General features: G+C 54.4%; 1 protein-coding gene and 1 long non-coding RNA gene across 2 annotated transcripts; one reads left to right on the forward strand and one right to left on the reverse strand.

Moving 5' to 3' along the window:
- Positions 1-1,848: 1,848 nt before the first annotated feature.
- Positions 1,849-11,436, reverse strand: Bcat2 (branched chain amino acid transaminase 2). Its single transcript, XM_048329909.1, has 11 exons — positions 11,309-11,436; positions 7,628-7,702; positions 6,939-7,142; positions 4,926-5,036; positions 4,720-4,839; positions 4,451-4,614; positions 3,582-3,724; positions 3,372-3,457; positions 3,104-3,244; positions 2,957-3,031; positions 1,849-2,252 (listed from the first exon to the last, which is right to left on the reverse strand). Exons 1-11 carry the CDS (start codon positions 11,330-11,332, stop codon positions 2,214-2,216), a joined length of 1,182 nt encoding a protein of 393 aa, XP_048185866.1. The 5' UTR covers positions 11,333-11,436; the 3' UTR covers positions 1,849-2,213.
- On the forward strand, positions 7,714-12,223 carry LOC125338875. Its single transcript, XR_007208374.1, has 3 exons — positions 7,714-8,025; positions 10,730-10,774; positions 12,143-12,223. It is a non-coding gene; the product is annotated as an uncharacterized LOC125338875 (long non-coding RNA).
- The last annotated feature ends 2,547 nt before the right edge of the window (positions 12,224-14,770 follow it).

The following is a 14,770-nucleotide window of genomic DNA, read 5'->3' on the forward strand; positions in this document are numbered from 1 at the left end:
CCCAGGACTGACCAAAAAAAAAAATTGGTAAGGTTCTCAGAAACATTAAGAGTAGCCTGTTAGCATGTTAGGCGCTGGTCCTAGAGTTTGAAGTCTGGGTCTGGCTGTGGCTCACTGTCTCCCACCCCTCAGACTGTTCCAAGAACAGTCCTTCCAGACATCCCCACCCCGGAGCTTTCTTGAAAAAAACAACAGCAACAACAACAACAAAAACCTCATCCCCTGTCCTATCTGGAAGTGCATGCTGAGCTTCAGCCCTGGCTCTATCTGAAAGTGCCAGCTGCCTTGGGTAGAACCTGGGGGCTGTTGGCTTCACAATCCCTGTCCTCCAGGACAGGTAAACCTGAGACCCCACCTTCTGTGCTCCCTGTGTGTCTAACCCTGCCCCATCTTACCTGTTCTTCAATAGCAATTCAAGTTTCATCTGATCTGTTCAGGTCTCTGTCTTCTTTCTTGAGTCCACTCGTTCTTTCCTAACACCTTGAATCCTAGTCCTCAGAACTCAGTCTGAGTAGCTAGGATTACAGGCATAAGGCACTGGCTCCTGGCTGATTTTTTCAAGTTTTTCTTTGGTGAGTTGTGGGCCTTCAATTCAGTACCTAGGTGCTGTCCCTGGGCTTTTGCAACCAAGGCTAGTACACTTCAGATTTTCTGGTGGTTGATTGGAGATAAGAGTTTCACACTATTCTGCCTGAGCTGGCTTTGAACTACAATCCTCAGATCTCAGCCTCCTGAGTAGCTAGGATTATAGGCATGAGTCACCAGTGCCTGGCTCATTTTTGCTTTTTACAGTTTCTTACACCAAGACTGTCCTCAGGTTCACAATCCTCCAAGTGGCTGGGATTACAGCTATGCACCACCATGCCACGACTGTGGTTCCAACTTATTTTTTAATTTTTATTTTGCCAGTCCTGGGGCTTGAACTCAGGGCCTGGGCACTGTCCCTGAGCTTCTTTTGCTCAAGGCTAGCACTCTACCACTTGAGCCACAGTGCCACTTCCAGCTTTTCCTGTGTATGTGCTACTGAGGAATCAAACCCAAGGTTTCACACATGCTAGGCAAACACTGTACCACAAAGCCACATACACAGCCCAAGATCTTTATTTTATTTTATTTGTAAGTCATGGGGCTTGAACTCAAGGCTTGGGTGTTGTCCTTGAGCTTCTTTTGCTCAAGGGTAGCACTGTCACTTTGAGCTGAGCCACAGCTCCATTTCTAGGGTTCCAATTTATTACAGTGGAAATCCGCAGACAGAATTCAGCTGAGGGAGGAGACACAGAAGCAGCAGCCAGGAGTGGGCTCCTTGTCTTCTTCCCATTTGAGTGCTTCAATCTCCCAGCATGAAGCATGAGGACACGAGTGACCATACAGTTCATCACGAGCTTCTTGGGCAGAGCTGCCAGGGTTGCAGGGTTGCCAGGGAGGCACAGGTGGGTGCTAAACCCTTTATGAAGAATCTTTACGGTAACAGGATGGAGGGAAGCCAGAGAGGTGACCGGCTGGAACAATGGTGGGGCAGAACAGTGGAGCCCTAGACACGGGACCCCAGGTGATGGCTTTGAGGACACAGCAGGGAGCCTGGCCCGGTCACTGGGGGCAAGGTGGAGCTGCCCCCAGCTGGAGCTGGAGGAGGAGAGCAGTTGAGTGGGGTTACAGGAAAAATCAAAACTGGAAATGAGAAAGACCTCACACCTGGAGAAACCTCCAGACGGCTGGGGCTGTGTTTTTTGCTTTTTTGTTTTTTAAATCAGCTTCTCAAGCCTTGAAAACAAAATGAGCTAAAGACCAGGACTTCTAATTAAGACCACAGAGGCACCACGTGGGAGCACACGTAGTACGGCTAACGTCTTGTTCTTTGGCATTGTACTTCAAAATTACAGAAAAAAAAAAAAAACACAAAAAACCCAACGGCAATACCAGGGGTCCAGCCTGAGAACGGAGATGAGTCGCGGCCAAAGCGCGTCCTTGGTCCCCAAAGCAGGACGCGGGCTGAGGTCCAAGCCACCAGGTCTGGCCCTTCGGCGTTGGGAGTGTGGTGGCCACGTGGGGGCGCTAGGGAGCCGCCGTGCGTTTCCCGGCCCGCGTGGGGGCGCTGGAGAGCCGACGTGCTGCCCTCGGCCTTCTTATTGCACTTGAGGAGTCGGAGGGGAGGCGGGCGGGCGGGCGGGCGGGGCTCAGCGCTACAGGTCTCTGGATCTTGCGTCCCGAGGGGGTCACACTTGGAGAATCCATTCGTGGGCATTTGTTCCGTACTACGAGACAATGGAGGCCGGAAGTGAGCTGTACTACAACTCCCAGCAGCTCGGCGCATCACGGGCCACCATGGTGCTGTGCCCCAGGCCCTCATGGGAAATGTAGTCCACGTCCCTGAGCGCTGCCACAATGCCTTGGGAAGGCAGGAGTCCCGGCAGAGGCGCCGAGTTAAATAGCCAGAACTACTACGAGCTCTGGAGGCAGGAGTTATGGTGAAGCCCGAGGGCTCCTGGATAAAGATTTTTAGCTCAGACAGCCTGGGTGGACGAGAAGCGGAGAGGTTCCCGCAAAGGCAGCCAGAGGGAGCCCGAGGTTGGAGGCTGTTCTTGGCTCCGGGGAGCCCCACAAAGCCTCCAGGGGTTCACAGTGGAGGCGTTCCCGGGCCGAGGACAAACCAGCGGGAGCAGGGCAGTTCCCTCCATCTCTATCAGCGCGGGCGCTCATGGGAAGGGGAAGCCCCCACCTGCACACAGGGGCCCCCGAGGCTCATGGGAAGGGGATGCGCCCCCCCCCCCCCAGGGGCCCCCGAGGCTCATGGGGAAAGGGCTTCCGCACACACGGCGGGTTGTTTGTGGCTAGTGTTCCAGGCCACAGGAGTTCCTGGAAAGCCGACTTGGCCCAGGGCCTCCAGGCCACCTGGAGGGCTGGGTATCCGGGGACCATGACCTCTCACCCCCTCCCATCCCCCAGGGGAGCACCTCACCTGAATGGCTCTGAGTTCCTTCTGGAAGCGCAGGGCCAGCTCAGGCCCATTTTCCATGGTGGGAATGTGGCGATTCTGGGGAGGCAGGGGGGCCGTGAGGACGGGCGCTCCCCTCATCCCCCCGCCCCCGATGGCCGACCACCTCACCTGGCCTTCGTAGAGGATCCTGTGCACCGGGCAGACCTGGCAGGCGGTGCCAGAGCCAAACATCTCCCGCATCCGGCCCTCGTCCAGCGCCCGCAGCAGTTCCTTCATGGTGATCTTGCGCTCCACCACACGGAACTCACCCTATAGGACGGCCAGACACCGGGTTCTGCCTCTCCCCCCCCCCCCCCCCACTCCAGACCCAGAGAGGAGGGACAGGGGCCAGAGTGCCCAGCCCCCACTGCCCACCCCATGGAGCCCCAGGCCATACCCAGGACCGGGCCAGGTCCAGCAGACACTGTCTGACCACACCCGGCAGGATGATGCTGTCCAGCGGGGGCGTCACGAGCTCCAGTTCTAGGTCAGGGGCACAGGACAGGGTTACCCCCTGCTCTGCAGCCTGCCCGTCACCCCCAGAACCCCTGAAGCCTGCCAGGAAGGAAGGAAGCACCCACTTTAACCAGGGCATGGGTGGGCTCACCCCCATCCTCATGGGTCCAGTAGACGAAGATGTTCATGGTGCCCACCTCAGTGAGCTGCTGGTCGGGCCCGTACAGCCACAGGACCTGCTCACAGCCCTTCTTCTGAGCCTCTTGCTGCACCAGCACAGTGGGACCATAATTCCTGGAAAAGGGCAGCTTGGTCGGGCTGGACTCCTGCCCACAATGTGGGTCCCCATCCCAGGGCTCACCTTGCCCCTTCCCAGCGACCCTGGGACGGAATCCTTAGCTATTACTTTGCTGTGAGCTGCGCATGGGGCACATGCCTGTAATCCCCACTACTCAGAAAAGAGATGCTATGGCAAAACCAAAATAAGAAAAAGTGCTTGCGGCCCAGACTCCAGTGGTACAAAGCTCAAGGTCCATACATACCATGGCTGCTATGTCCCCCTTCCTAAGTCTTCGCATCTCAGAATAACAGGTGTACTGCAGTTCCTCTGCCAGGACCATCTACCTACCCTGCTCCCTGCACCCAACTGCCCAACTGTGTTGCAAAACCATCTCCAAGATTGCCATCCCTGCTTTCCCTGGACTCCGGACGTGACTCGGAAGTCCAGCAAGGGGGAACAAAACGTAGTCTGGGTGATCAGAGGGCTGATTCCAGCAAAGAGGAAATATCCTTTCTGGAGGCTTCCAAGAGCCAAGTCAACATTCCAACAGACCCCCCAGCCCCTCCTTCTAAGCCCATTGGTCCCTGGGTAAAGACCCTGCCCACCTCCTAGGCATGGGGTGGGGGGCGCAGGACCCAGCTCTGAGCCATGAGCAGGGGTCCTGAAACTGGGGGCCTCAACACCAAGGCACCATGCTGGGACACACCACCCTGTGACTCAGACATTGGGGTGCTACTTACCCCCCAAGCTTGTAGTTGCCGACCCCACCCACCCAGGCGCGGATGTAGGTTGGGTCAGCCAGGAGAGAGACAGGGGTCATGGCGTCTCCAGGAAAGTAGGAGGCAACAGGGCAGAGAATGACATACAGGAGGGCTTCGTTGACCACACCAACCCCCAGCGAGGGCTGCGAGGGACAGAGAGGCCACATCAGAAAACAGGGGACAAGGAAGAGCCTCCTCCCTCAGACCCAGGGGTCCAGGCCCCCAGCCTGGGTGGGAGGGGCACCCACCTGGTTCCCGATGAGCACGGGCCGCACATAGAGGCTGGTGCCAGCAGCCTCAGGAACCCAGTCCTTGTCCACTTCGATGAGCCTGCGGATGCACTCTAGCAGCTCTCCTTTGTCGAAAGTCTGGGTGGGATTCCCAAAGGAGTCAGGGGGCTTGGTCAACATCTTCACCCTGGCCCTCCTCCCTGGCTGTCCACCAGGCTACTCACCGGCAGGCAGAGGCGCTGGGCCGAGCGCAGCATCCGGTCCATGTTGAGCCACGGTCGGAAGAGCCGCACCTGCTGGTCCTGGCTTCTGAAGGCCTTCATGCCCTCGAAGATCTGTGTCCCAGAGGGGTGTAGGTTTTAGTGCTCAGACAGACCCCACCATGGTGCCACAGGAGGCAAGACACCAGAACTGAGAGACAGACATACAGTGGTACAGGGGAGAGAGAGACAGGAAGGCAATCACCGGGAGGCATACTGACTGAGACACAGGGATAAATGAAGGACAGAAAGCAGCATGGCCAAGACAGCCAGTGGCTCAAGTAGTAGTGCTTGTCACACATGAGGTCCTGAGTTCAATCCCCAGGATTGCCTAAAAATACAATACTGAAAGTCAGGTGCTGGTGGCCACACAAGGAATCCTAGCTACTCAGGAGGGTGAGATCTAAGGACTCCGGTTCAAAGCCAGCATGGGCAGGCCCTTATCTCCAATAAACTACTTAGAAAAAGCTAGAAATGGTGCTGTGGCTCAAACTCAGAAGAAGCGTCCAGGTCCTGAGTTCAAGCCCCAGCACTAACAAAACAAAAGACAATGTGGCAATCAACACCTTTCATAGTTACAGGATTACAAATGTTTTGATTTAACAGTTTGCAAACTGGGCAGAGAGATATACTTGCACTTAAAAGAAGTAATCTGAGCAATAGTTTATTTATTGCAACACTGTTTATAATCCCACAAGCCTAGAAACAACCTACGTATACAGCAATAGAAGCTTGCCTAATGACTTGCACTGTTACACTGAAACAATATAAAGCTGTATAAAAGAGGAGTTACCCAGCCAGGGGCTTGTGGCTTACCCCTATAATCCTAGCTACTTGAAGGCTGTGATCTGAGCATCACGTTTAAAGCCAGCCTGAACAGAAAAGTATGTGAAACTTTGATCTCCAATAAGTTACTAAGAAAGAGCCAGAAGTAGTGCTGTGGCTCAAGGGGTAGAGTGCTAGCATTGAGCACAAAAAGGCTCAAGAACAGCACCCAGGCCCTGAGTTCAAGCCCCAGGACCAGGAAAAAAAAAAAGATGGATTATTCATTTTTCTTACTAACAATCCCCAAAGCTCTGGCGCAGGGCTCAAACTTGCTTATCCCCTCCTACCTGGATTCCCACCTTAGCCCGGCCTCTGGTCCTTCAACTCCATCCAGCCTTACCATACCCACTGGCTCTGCTCTGCTCACTCTTCCATGGCTCTCAGTGGGCATCCTTGGACAAAGTCCAGCCCCTTGATCCTTTGGGGCCATGAGGACATCCTGAGCATCCTCCGCTCTGTCATCCTCTGACTACACAATCTCCCACATATGCTCAGTTCTCCTGCCAGCGCCCTCATTTGCCCACAGCAACCCTCAAATTCCAGCAGCCTCCTCCATTCGTCTTTTTTCTCTTTGGGTTTTCCAGGACTAGGGATGGAACCCAGGGCCATTCGCATGCTACCCAAGTGGCTCTACCACTCGAGCAGCTCTTCTGCTTTTAGTTTGTTTTGCAGGCAGGGTCTTGTGCTTTTGCCAAGACCAGCCTCAGACCCAAATCTCCTACCTCTGCCTCCTGAGAAGCTGGATCAACAGCATTTCCCCCCCATATCAGGCTCAACCTTTGACATAGGATTTCACTAACGAGACACTTGGCCTCCGAGTGGTGATCTGTGTCCTGAGTGGCTGGGATTACAGGTGTGCTGCACCATGCCCAGACAGATTTTCTTCCAAGTTAGAGCAAGGTCTCCGCTGTGATCCCAACTGCCTCATCAGAGCATCGAGCCCATGGAGTCACAACTGAAGCATAAGAATGACAAGTAAATTTCGGCCCTGCCAGAGACCCAGCATCACCAGTGCCTGGAGCATGGGAAGGAGATCTTGGAACCCCATGATAAGCACACAGAAAGGAAATACAAGCTAGGGATGAACAGAGCAAGAGATGGATAGAGCAAGGAGGAGGTGCGTATAGAGACAGAGGTCAGCTGCCACGCCACCTGCAGGGAGTAGTGGAGGGCAGAGCAGGCAGGATGCAGCAGAAGATTCTGGAAGGGCTGGATGCGGGGCTGGCCCCAGCCTCGGTTTCCGCTCCACTCCACCATCAGCATGTGGTCCGTAAACGTCCTCCCGAAGACCAGCGGATCATTTCGACTGGGCTTCTTCTGTGGCTCCTTCGTCCTGAGCACCTGCAGGTCTGCAGCCTGAGAAAACACAGGGAACCCCAGCATCTTGGAAGTCGGCTACACCTGGAAAACTACAACTCCCAGGAGTCTGCAGGTACTTGGAGCCAAAGAGGCCTGTGGGAAATCCACTGCAATGTTTTCCCACCCAGCATAGCCTCCTGGGCTACCTATAGCCACCTTTGCATCTGGGCAGTGGATGTCTAAAGATGCCCAAATCGGGGCTGGGGATATAGCCTAGTGGCAAGAGTGCTTGCTTCATATACATGAAGCCCTGGGTTCAATTCCCCAGCACCACATATATAAAAAATGGCCAGAAGTGACGCTGTGGCTCAAGTGGCAGAGTGCTAGCCTTGAGCAAAAAGAAGCCAGGGACAGTGCTCAGGCCCTGAGTCCAAGGCCCAGGACTGGCAAAAAATAAATAAATAAATAAAGATGCCCAAATCCAATGCCAGCCCCCATTTCCACAGACTCCAGGGTCCAGGTCCAGCTCTGCTTCCTCTCACCTTAAAGTTGGAGGAGGCATATCTTCCTGCAGCACAAAGAAGCCTTGGGACAGGAAGAAATTTCCGGGCCCAGACCTGGTATGGGGAAGAAATGACAAGGATTATGAGCCTAGTGGGGTGAGTGGGCCTCCTGCCAGCCTGTGGCCACCGCCTCGTGGACGTGTGGTCCCGTGGGCCTGCTTTGCCCCACTCCCTGCTGGCTCCACACCAGGCATCGGGCCCTGGCAGGGCGCCGGCCCCTCCAGTCCCAGGAGAAGCATTCCTAGAAAGAGCTGAGTCAGCGCCTGTCCCCCACCCTCCCCAGGGGCAAAGTCACAGGCGCCTCCCACCCCCACCTGGGGAACTTTGCCCCAGCCTGAGAGGAGCTCAGAACAGAAGGCCACGAGGGAAGGCAGGAGGTAAGAGAAGCTCTGCAGGGGCTGGCTGGGGGTACCCAAGTCCTCAGGGCAGTTAAGAAAGTGGGAGACATAAAAAGCATGGCCACTACCCCCAGGAGTGAGACCGCCCCCCCCCCCCCCAGCCTCTATTCTCTAGCCCAGGGCTCCAAGCCCTGGTCTCCTTCCTCAGACTCCAGTGTATTCAGACCTTACTCCACCACCCTTAGACCCAGGGGTTAAGACCCCTGCTGTCCTCTCTGACCTGGGGATCTAGATCCAACCCTCTTCCCTCAGACTTAATTAAGCCCCAATCTCCTTCTTCAGACCCAGAGCTCCAGGCCCCAGCCTCTTCCCTTAGTCCCGGTAGTCTAGGTGGCCTGTGCCCGTCGGAAGGTGGCTGGGTAGTGAGGTGGAGGGACATGGAGGGGGCCGGCCACAAGGCCAGTCTGCGGGGAGAGCTGAGGTCCCTGGGGAAGGGGTAACAGCAGAGGCTGCTGGTCCAGAGGTGAGTCACAGGGAAGTAGGCTGGGTGCTGGAGTTTCACAAACTATGAGGATTTCATGGGGTGCTGCCTGAGGGCCTCTGGAGAAATAAGTGCTGGCACTCAACAAGGTAACAAGGAGCCTGTTTCTACACTAGAGGAGACAGCACCTTGTGCAAAGAGAGAAGGTAGGAGGTGGTGCAGAGCAGGGGGGGATGTGTAAATCAATTAATAAACCAGAGACTGGGACAGGGACCAATGAGGAGAAAAGAGACAGAAATGGAGGGGGAAAAGGAAGAGGGAAACTGGCAACAAAAGTGTGGCTCTAAGATGGGTATTGGTGTCTCACGCCTGTCATCCTAGCTACTCAGGAGGCTGAGATCTGAGGATCCCAGTTCAAAGCCACCCTGGGCAGGGAAGTCCATGAGATTCCAATTATCCACCAGAAAACCAGGAGTGGCGCTGTGGCTCAAGTGGTAGAGCACTAGCCTTGAGCTGAAGAGCTCAGAGACAGTGCCCAGGCCCAGAGTTCAAGCCCCATGACCAGCAAAATACCAAACAGTGTGGCCCTGGCAGGGGCCGGGGGGGGGGAGGCTGGCTCACTTTTGTAATCCCAGCACTCTGAAGGCTGATGCAGGAAGGTTGTGGGTTTGAGGCCAGGATGTGAGCTTGACACAAAAGCAGATGAAAGAGAGGGAGGGAAGATTACAGGATTAAAAATGAGAGCAGGAGCTGGGCACCAGTGGTTCACGCCTGTAATCCTAGCTACTCCGGAGGCTGAGATCTGAAGATCATGGTTCGAAGATAGTCCAGGCAGAAAAGTCCCCAGGAAACTCTTATCTCCAATTAACCACTCAAAAACTGGTAGTGGTACTGTGGCTTTAGTGGTAGTATGTTAGCCTTGAGCAAAAGCTCAGGGACAGTGTTTAGGTCCTGAGTTCAAGCCCCAGGACTTGCAAAAATAAATAAATGAGGGGGGAAAAAAAGATGAAGGGTGAAGGAATGAGGTTATTCAAGCCCCAAGACTGGCAAAGAAAGAAGAGGGAGGGAGGGAGGGAGGGAGGAAGGGAGGAGAGAAGAAAATAAGATGAAGGGTGAAGGACTGCAGTTACATGAAGTAGCAGAGGAGACTGAACAGGAGGGGGCACTGTGACACATCCCTGACAGCCTAGTCCAAGAATGCCACCATCAAGCCAGGCACCATGGCTTATGCCTCTCATCCTAGCTACTCAGGAAGCTGAGATTTGAGGACTGTGATTCAAATTGAAACTGGATAGGAAAGCCATGAGACTCTTAATCTTCAATTTAACAGCAAAAAGCCAGAAGTGAGGCTGTGGCTCAAGTGGTAGAATGCCAGCCTTGAGCACAAAAGCTCAGGGACAGTGCTCAGGCCTGAGCCCTGAGTCCAAGCCCCAGGACTGACAATTTTAAAAGAAAGAAAAAAGAATGGCACCATCAAACAAGAGTGTCTCTGTTGAGGTTATCTCTGTCCACACATCACAGTTTAGGTAATTTCCCAGCCCAGCCCTAGCTGTGATGGAGCCAATTGTTCCAATGACCTAGGATTGACTCAGCCACACCTACACCCGTCCCCTTTGTATTTCAGAACTCCCTCCACCACAGACCTATGGCAGTCCAAAACTTTGCACATTATTACTCCATACTGCCCCCCTGCCACCAACCAGGACTTATCAAGTCTTGTCTCACCACAGCTCAGGACTGTCTGCCCTCTGAAGTCCAGACCTACTCTTTCTATAACCCAGATAGTCTCTATCCACTCCCCGAGTTTCCTTTCAGATCCAATAACTAACCCAGGTCCACCTAGCCCAGTCCCTGCAAGGCTAAGTCCCCTTCACACCCAGGAGTCCAGCACTATGCCCACTCTAACTCAGCACTCAGCTCTAGACTCTCCCAAGGGGAAATGTCTTTCTCAGGGCCAGGACTGTCTCATTAGAGTCCAGAACTGTCCTCTACAAGCTCAGGTCTGTCACCATCAATATCCTGGTGCCTCCGTTTCTACCCAGGCCAACACCTATCCCTGGATCACATCAGGTAAAAATAAAAGTCTACTGTGCTATTTATTTGTCAGCCTGAGATAAGAAACTCAAATACACTTTTTTTTTTTAAAGTTAAGTACAAAGAGAACAGGAAACATTTTGCTCAAGGTTATATATGGCAGCTGTCAAAGACTTCTAACCACCCACCGATTTCTTTTCTCGCTTAGTAACTTTTTTTTTTTTCTAGAAAGATCCTGAGCTCTGGCATACTGGGCTGTTTAATCTCTTATCGGTAAGTACAGACTGTCCCAGTCTTGCCTGGAGGTTCTCCCTCCTGAACCGAGAGAAGCTGCCTCCACTCCTCACGCAGCGCTTGCAGAGACCTTGGGGAAGACCCCCGTCTATCTCGCCGGGCTTTAGTTCCAGTGGGGCCTTAGGTCCAATTCCCAGAGGCCTTCATCCCAGTCCAACCTCGACAAATCCGGGGTCCCCCCCGCCCCCCAGCTCCCTCAAGCGCCCAAACCTCAGCCACCGCACCCCCACCCCTCTCTCATCACAGCCCCCTCTCATGTTTCCCCCTTCCTACCCCTCTTGCCAAGGCACACCCTCCCCACTAGTTGCCTCCTGCACCCCTGAAAGCCTGGTGGTGCTCCTTCCTCTCCAAGGCGCACCCCATCCTCCTCTCGGCGCCCCGCATGGGAGCCCAGAACCAGGGGAACCAGGGAAAGCCGTGCCAAGCCGGAAGGACTGCGAGCCAGGGGTCCTCCCGGAAGTGCACCCCTCCCCGGGGTCCCCCGAGCCCTGCAGCGCGGGGCCGCGAACCCACCTGCCCCAAGGCGGCTGCGGCCATGATGGGTGCGCCGAGTAACAGTGCCGGCCGGGGGCGCGGCAGGAGAGGGAAAAAGAGGTTCCGGCCCCGCCCCGCTGAGGCCCCGCCCACCGCGCGCCACGCCCCCTGCCCCCACGCAAAATGGCTGCTGCCCCCCCAGGGGATTCCAATTCGAGCTGGCGCCCTCCCTCCCTCCCCCCTCCTTCCCGGTTCCCCCGCCCTGGATGCCCAGGAGCTCCGGGGTCCTGCTCAGAGCGCATGCGCCTCAGAGGCCAGCCCTGAAATACAATCCTCCCTCCCTCCTCCTGCAGCCGCTGGGTGAGGATTCTTGCGGAGGGTTTTTGTTCCTGTGCCTGTGCTGGGACTTGAGCTTAGGGTCTGGCGCCGTCCCTGAGCTTTTCCACTCGAGGCTGGTGCTCTTCCACTCCAAACACAGCTCCACTTCTGGCTTTTCGGTGGTTCACTGCGGATGAGAGTCTCACTCTGGCTGGCTTCGAACCCTGATCCTCAGATCTCAGCCTCCTGAGTAGCCAAGATGACAGGTGTGAGGCATAGGTGCCCAACTTGCAGAAGGTTTTTGTTTTGTTTTTTTTTTTTTTGTGGCCAGTCCTGGGGCTTGGACTCAGGGCCTGAGCACTGTCCCTGGCTTCTTTTTGCTCAAGGCTAGCACTCTACCACTTGAGCCACAGCGCCACCTCTGGCTATTTTCTGTATATGTGGTACTGGGGAATCGAACCCAGGGCTTCATGTATGCAAGGCAATTACTCTGCCACTAGGCCATAGTCCCAGCCCTTGCAGGGTGTTTTTATAAATGCATTTCCCTACCCTCAGGGTCGAGGTCAGAGGAGGTAGAGGCTAGGAGCAGAAAGCTCTGGTCATCAGCCTCCCCCCTCAAAAAATAAAGGGAAGCTCCTCTGGGGGATAGGGACAGAGGGGTGAAGGAGCAGCTTCCCTGCAGTCATAACAAGAAGGTCTATGTAGATGGTGTTAGCATTCCCCTCCCCCCTCAGGTCCTCAGATCCTCCCATTAGCCCCCAGATCCACCCACACCTAAACTCCCAGCCCTAGAACTATAATAGGCCTCTCCCACTCACCATTAAGCCTACCTACTTCCCCTTTAGCCCCAGAGAAACTGCCACCTGGATAAAATGTAGAAGCCAGAGGCCATGTTGCTCCCTCTCCAGAGGGAGATATGGCCCCACAAATAAACCTCCTTATACACCTTCTCCTGTCCCTGACTATCTCCACATGGTCCCCTGGGATGGCTGGGACATATCCTTTCAGATGGGAGTGGAGGTGCATGCTGGTAAACACCTTAACATCTTACTTTACTCTTTAGGCTGGAGCAGGAGATTGGAAGTTCCAGACCAGGGTGGAGTCTGAGCTAGAAATTGACCCTAAAAAATAAAGGTACATGGTAGGTGTGTGTTGCTGTTGTTTTTTTAGATGAACACACATAGATTCACCATCCTCTGTTCCATTCTTTTTAATCAGTAAAGCCTGAGGATTTTCACACACAAACATGCACTACTGGTGTGATTCTCACTGAAAGCAGCCCTTCTTGAAGGTCTCCCCAACTTCAGGACCACAGAAGAGGAGTTAGCCAATTACAGCCTGCCAGGATCTCCCTGACACCCCCACACACACCCCTCCACCAGAAATTCAAATTTGTAACTGTGACCCCTAGATTGAGCTTTTCAGGTCACTGTGACCCCAAACTATTCATGATCCTGAACTTCTGCACCAGGTTAATATAACAAAATCTTATCTTACTGTGTCTTTAAAGCTCTAGTCCCTAAACCACTGTATCCTCAGAACTATGTCCCAGCCATCCCAGGGGACTATGCGGAGATAGTCACAGACAGGAGAAGGTTCATAATAAGATTTATTAGTGGGGCCATCTCTCCCATGGGAGAGGGAGGATCCTGGGCTGTACCTTTCCCAGGTGGCAGCTTCTCTAGGGCCAAACGGGAAGTAGGTAGGTCTTAATGGTGAGTGGAAGTGGCTCATTGTAGCTCTAGTTTAGGTGTGGGTGGACCTGGGGGCTAATGGGAGGAACTGAGGATCTAAGGGGAGGGGGGATGCTAACAACTATCTCCCCCACCACTCCCTATTTCAAGGACAGGGTTGGCAATGTTGCTGTAATAGGTCAGATCTGGCCAGTGCCATCATTAACTGTGGAAGGGCATCAGATTGACTCCAGGTCAGATTAGAGCAGAAGCCAACCCCATCTTCACTAAGATCTCCCCCACCCTATCCAGGGAAGTTTCCCTTTGCTGTGATAAGACTGTGTAAACTGCTTGACCACCTGAAGCATGGAAGTTTCAAGGTTAAACCTGTGCCCTCCTATGAGTAGGCGTATCCACCTGCATCATGTGAGCCCTGCCAAATCCATGCGCCAATTCTAACTAGAATGATAGGTTGGTTCAAATAGTTACTATGAGACTGTAACTCTATTGGCCACCTGCGTGTGACCTGGCATGCTCTGTAAGTGTTGTAATTTCATTGGCCACCTGCGTGTGGCAAGCTTGACCATGTGGTGTTTGCCTTTATAACACGACCCTGAGTGGGGCCCGTGGCCAGTCACTATACTTTTTACTTCCCCAATAAATCCATCTTTTTACCTGAGACTGTCTTAGTGGTGGACTCTTGGAGGGATGGGGGATTCCCCCCACCCTCGGACCCTGTTACACTGTGGTCCCTCCCTTGGGGGGTCCCCACTACAGTTGCTAGCTTAGAGATAGAAGCCTGCCTACTGTGTGCACTAGGCATGGGGTCTGTCCTCAGTTCTAGGGTAGGTGGGGTGCTAAAATTGACAGAAAAGAGCTAGGGGTTGGAAATGTGGCTTGGTGGTGCTTGTCTAGCATGCATGAAGTCATGGGTTTGATTCCTCAGTACCACATAAATAGAAAAAGCTGGAAGTGGAGCCATAGCCTTGAGCAAAAAAATAAGCTCAGGGACAGAGCCCAAGCCCGGAGTTCATGCCCCAGGACTGGCAAAATAATAATAATAGTAAATAAAGGGGTGTGGACTAAGTTCTTTCTTCTGGGGTTCAGGCCCAAGGTAGTGGATCACTCCTGCAGTACCAGCACTCAGGAGGCAAACGGATTGCTGGGTCGGAGGCCAGCCTGGGCTCCCGTGCAAACCCACACCAGCTACTGGCCCCAGTGGCCACACCATGCCCCAGCCAGTTCCCTCCTCCCCCACCGTCCTGCTGGGGGCGGATCCCGGGGACCGCCCCCTACTCCCCCCGAGGCCAATCAGCGGCTGCCGCACACACCCTGCCGCGACCAATCAGCTGCGGCCCTGCGGCCCCACCCCCTCGCCTAAGGCCAGCAGTGGAGCCTGGCACCCGGCCCTACCTGGGGGAATCCGGGCCCGCCCCGCCCTGCCCCGGCGCTCCCCTCTCTGCGGCCTCACTCCTCCCTCTGACCCAGATGACTCCACACCCCACGCTGC

Source organism: Perognathus longimembris, chromosome 20, assembly GCF_023159225.1.
Source record: "Perognathus longimembris pacificus isolate PPM17 chromosome 20, ASM2315922v1, whole genome shotgun sequence".
NCBI classification, from domain to species: Eukaryota; Metazoa; Chordata; class Mammalia; order Rodentia; family Heteromyidae; genus Perognathus; species Perognathus longimembris.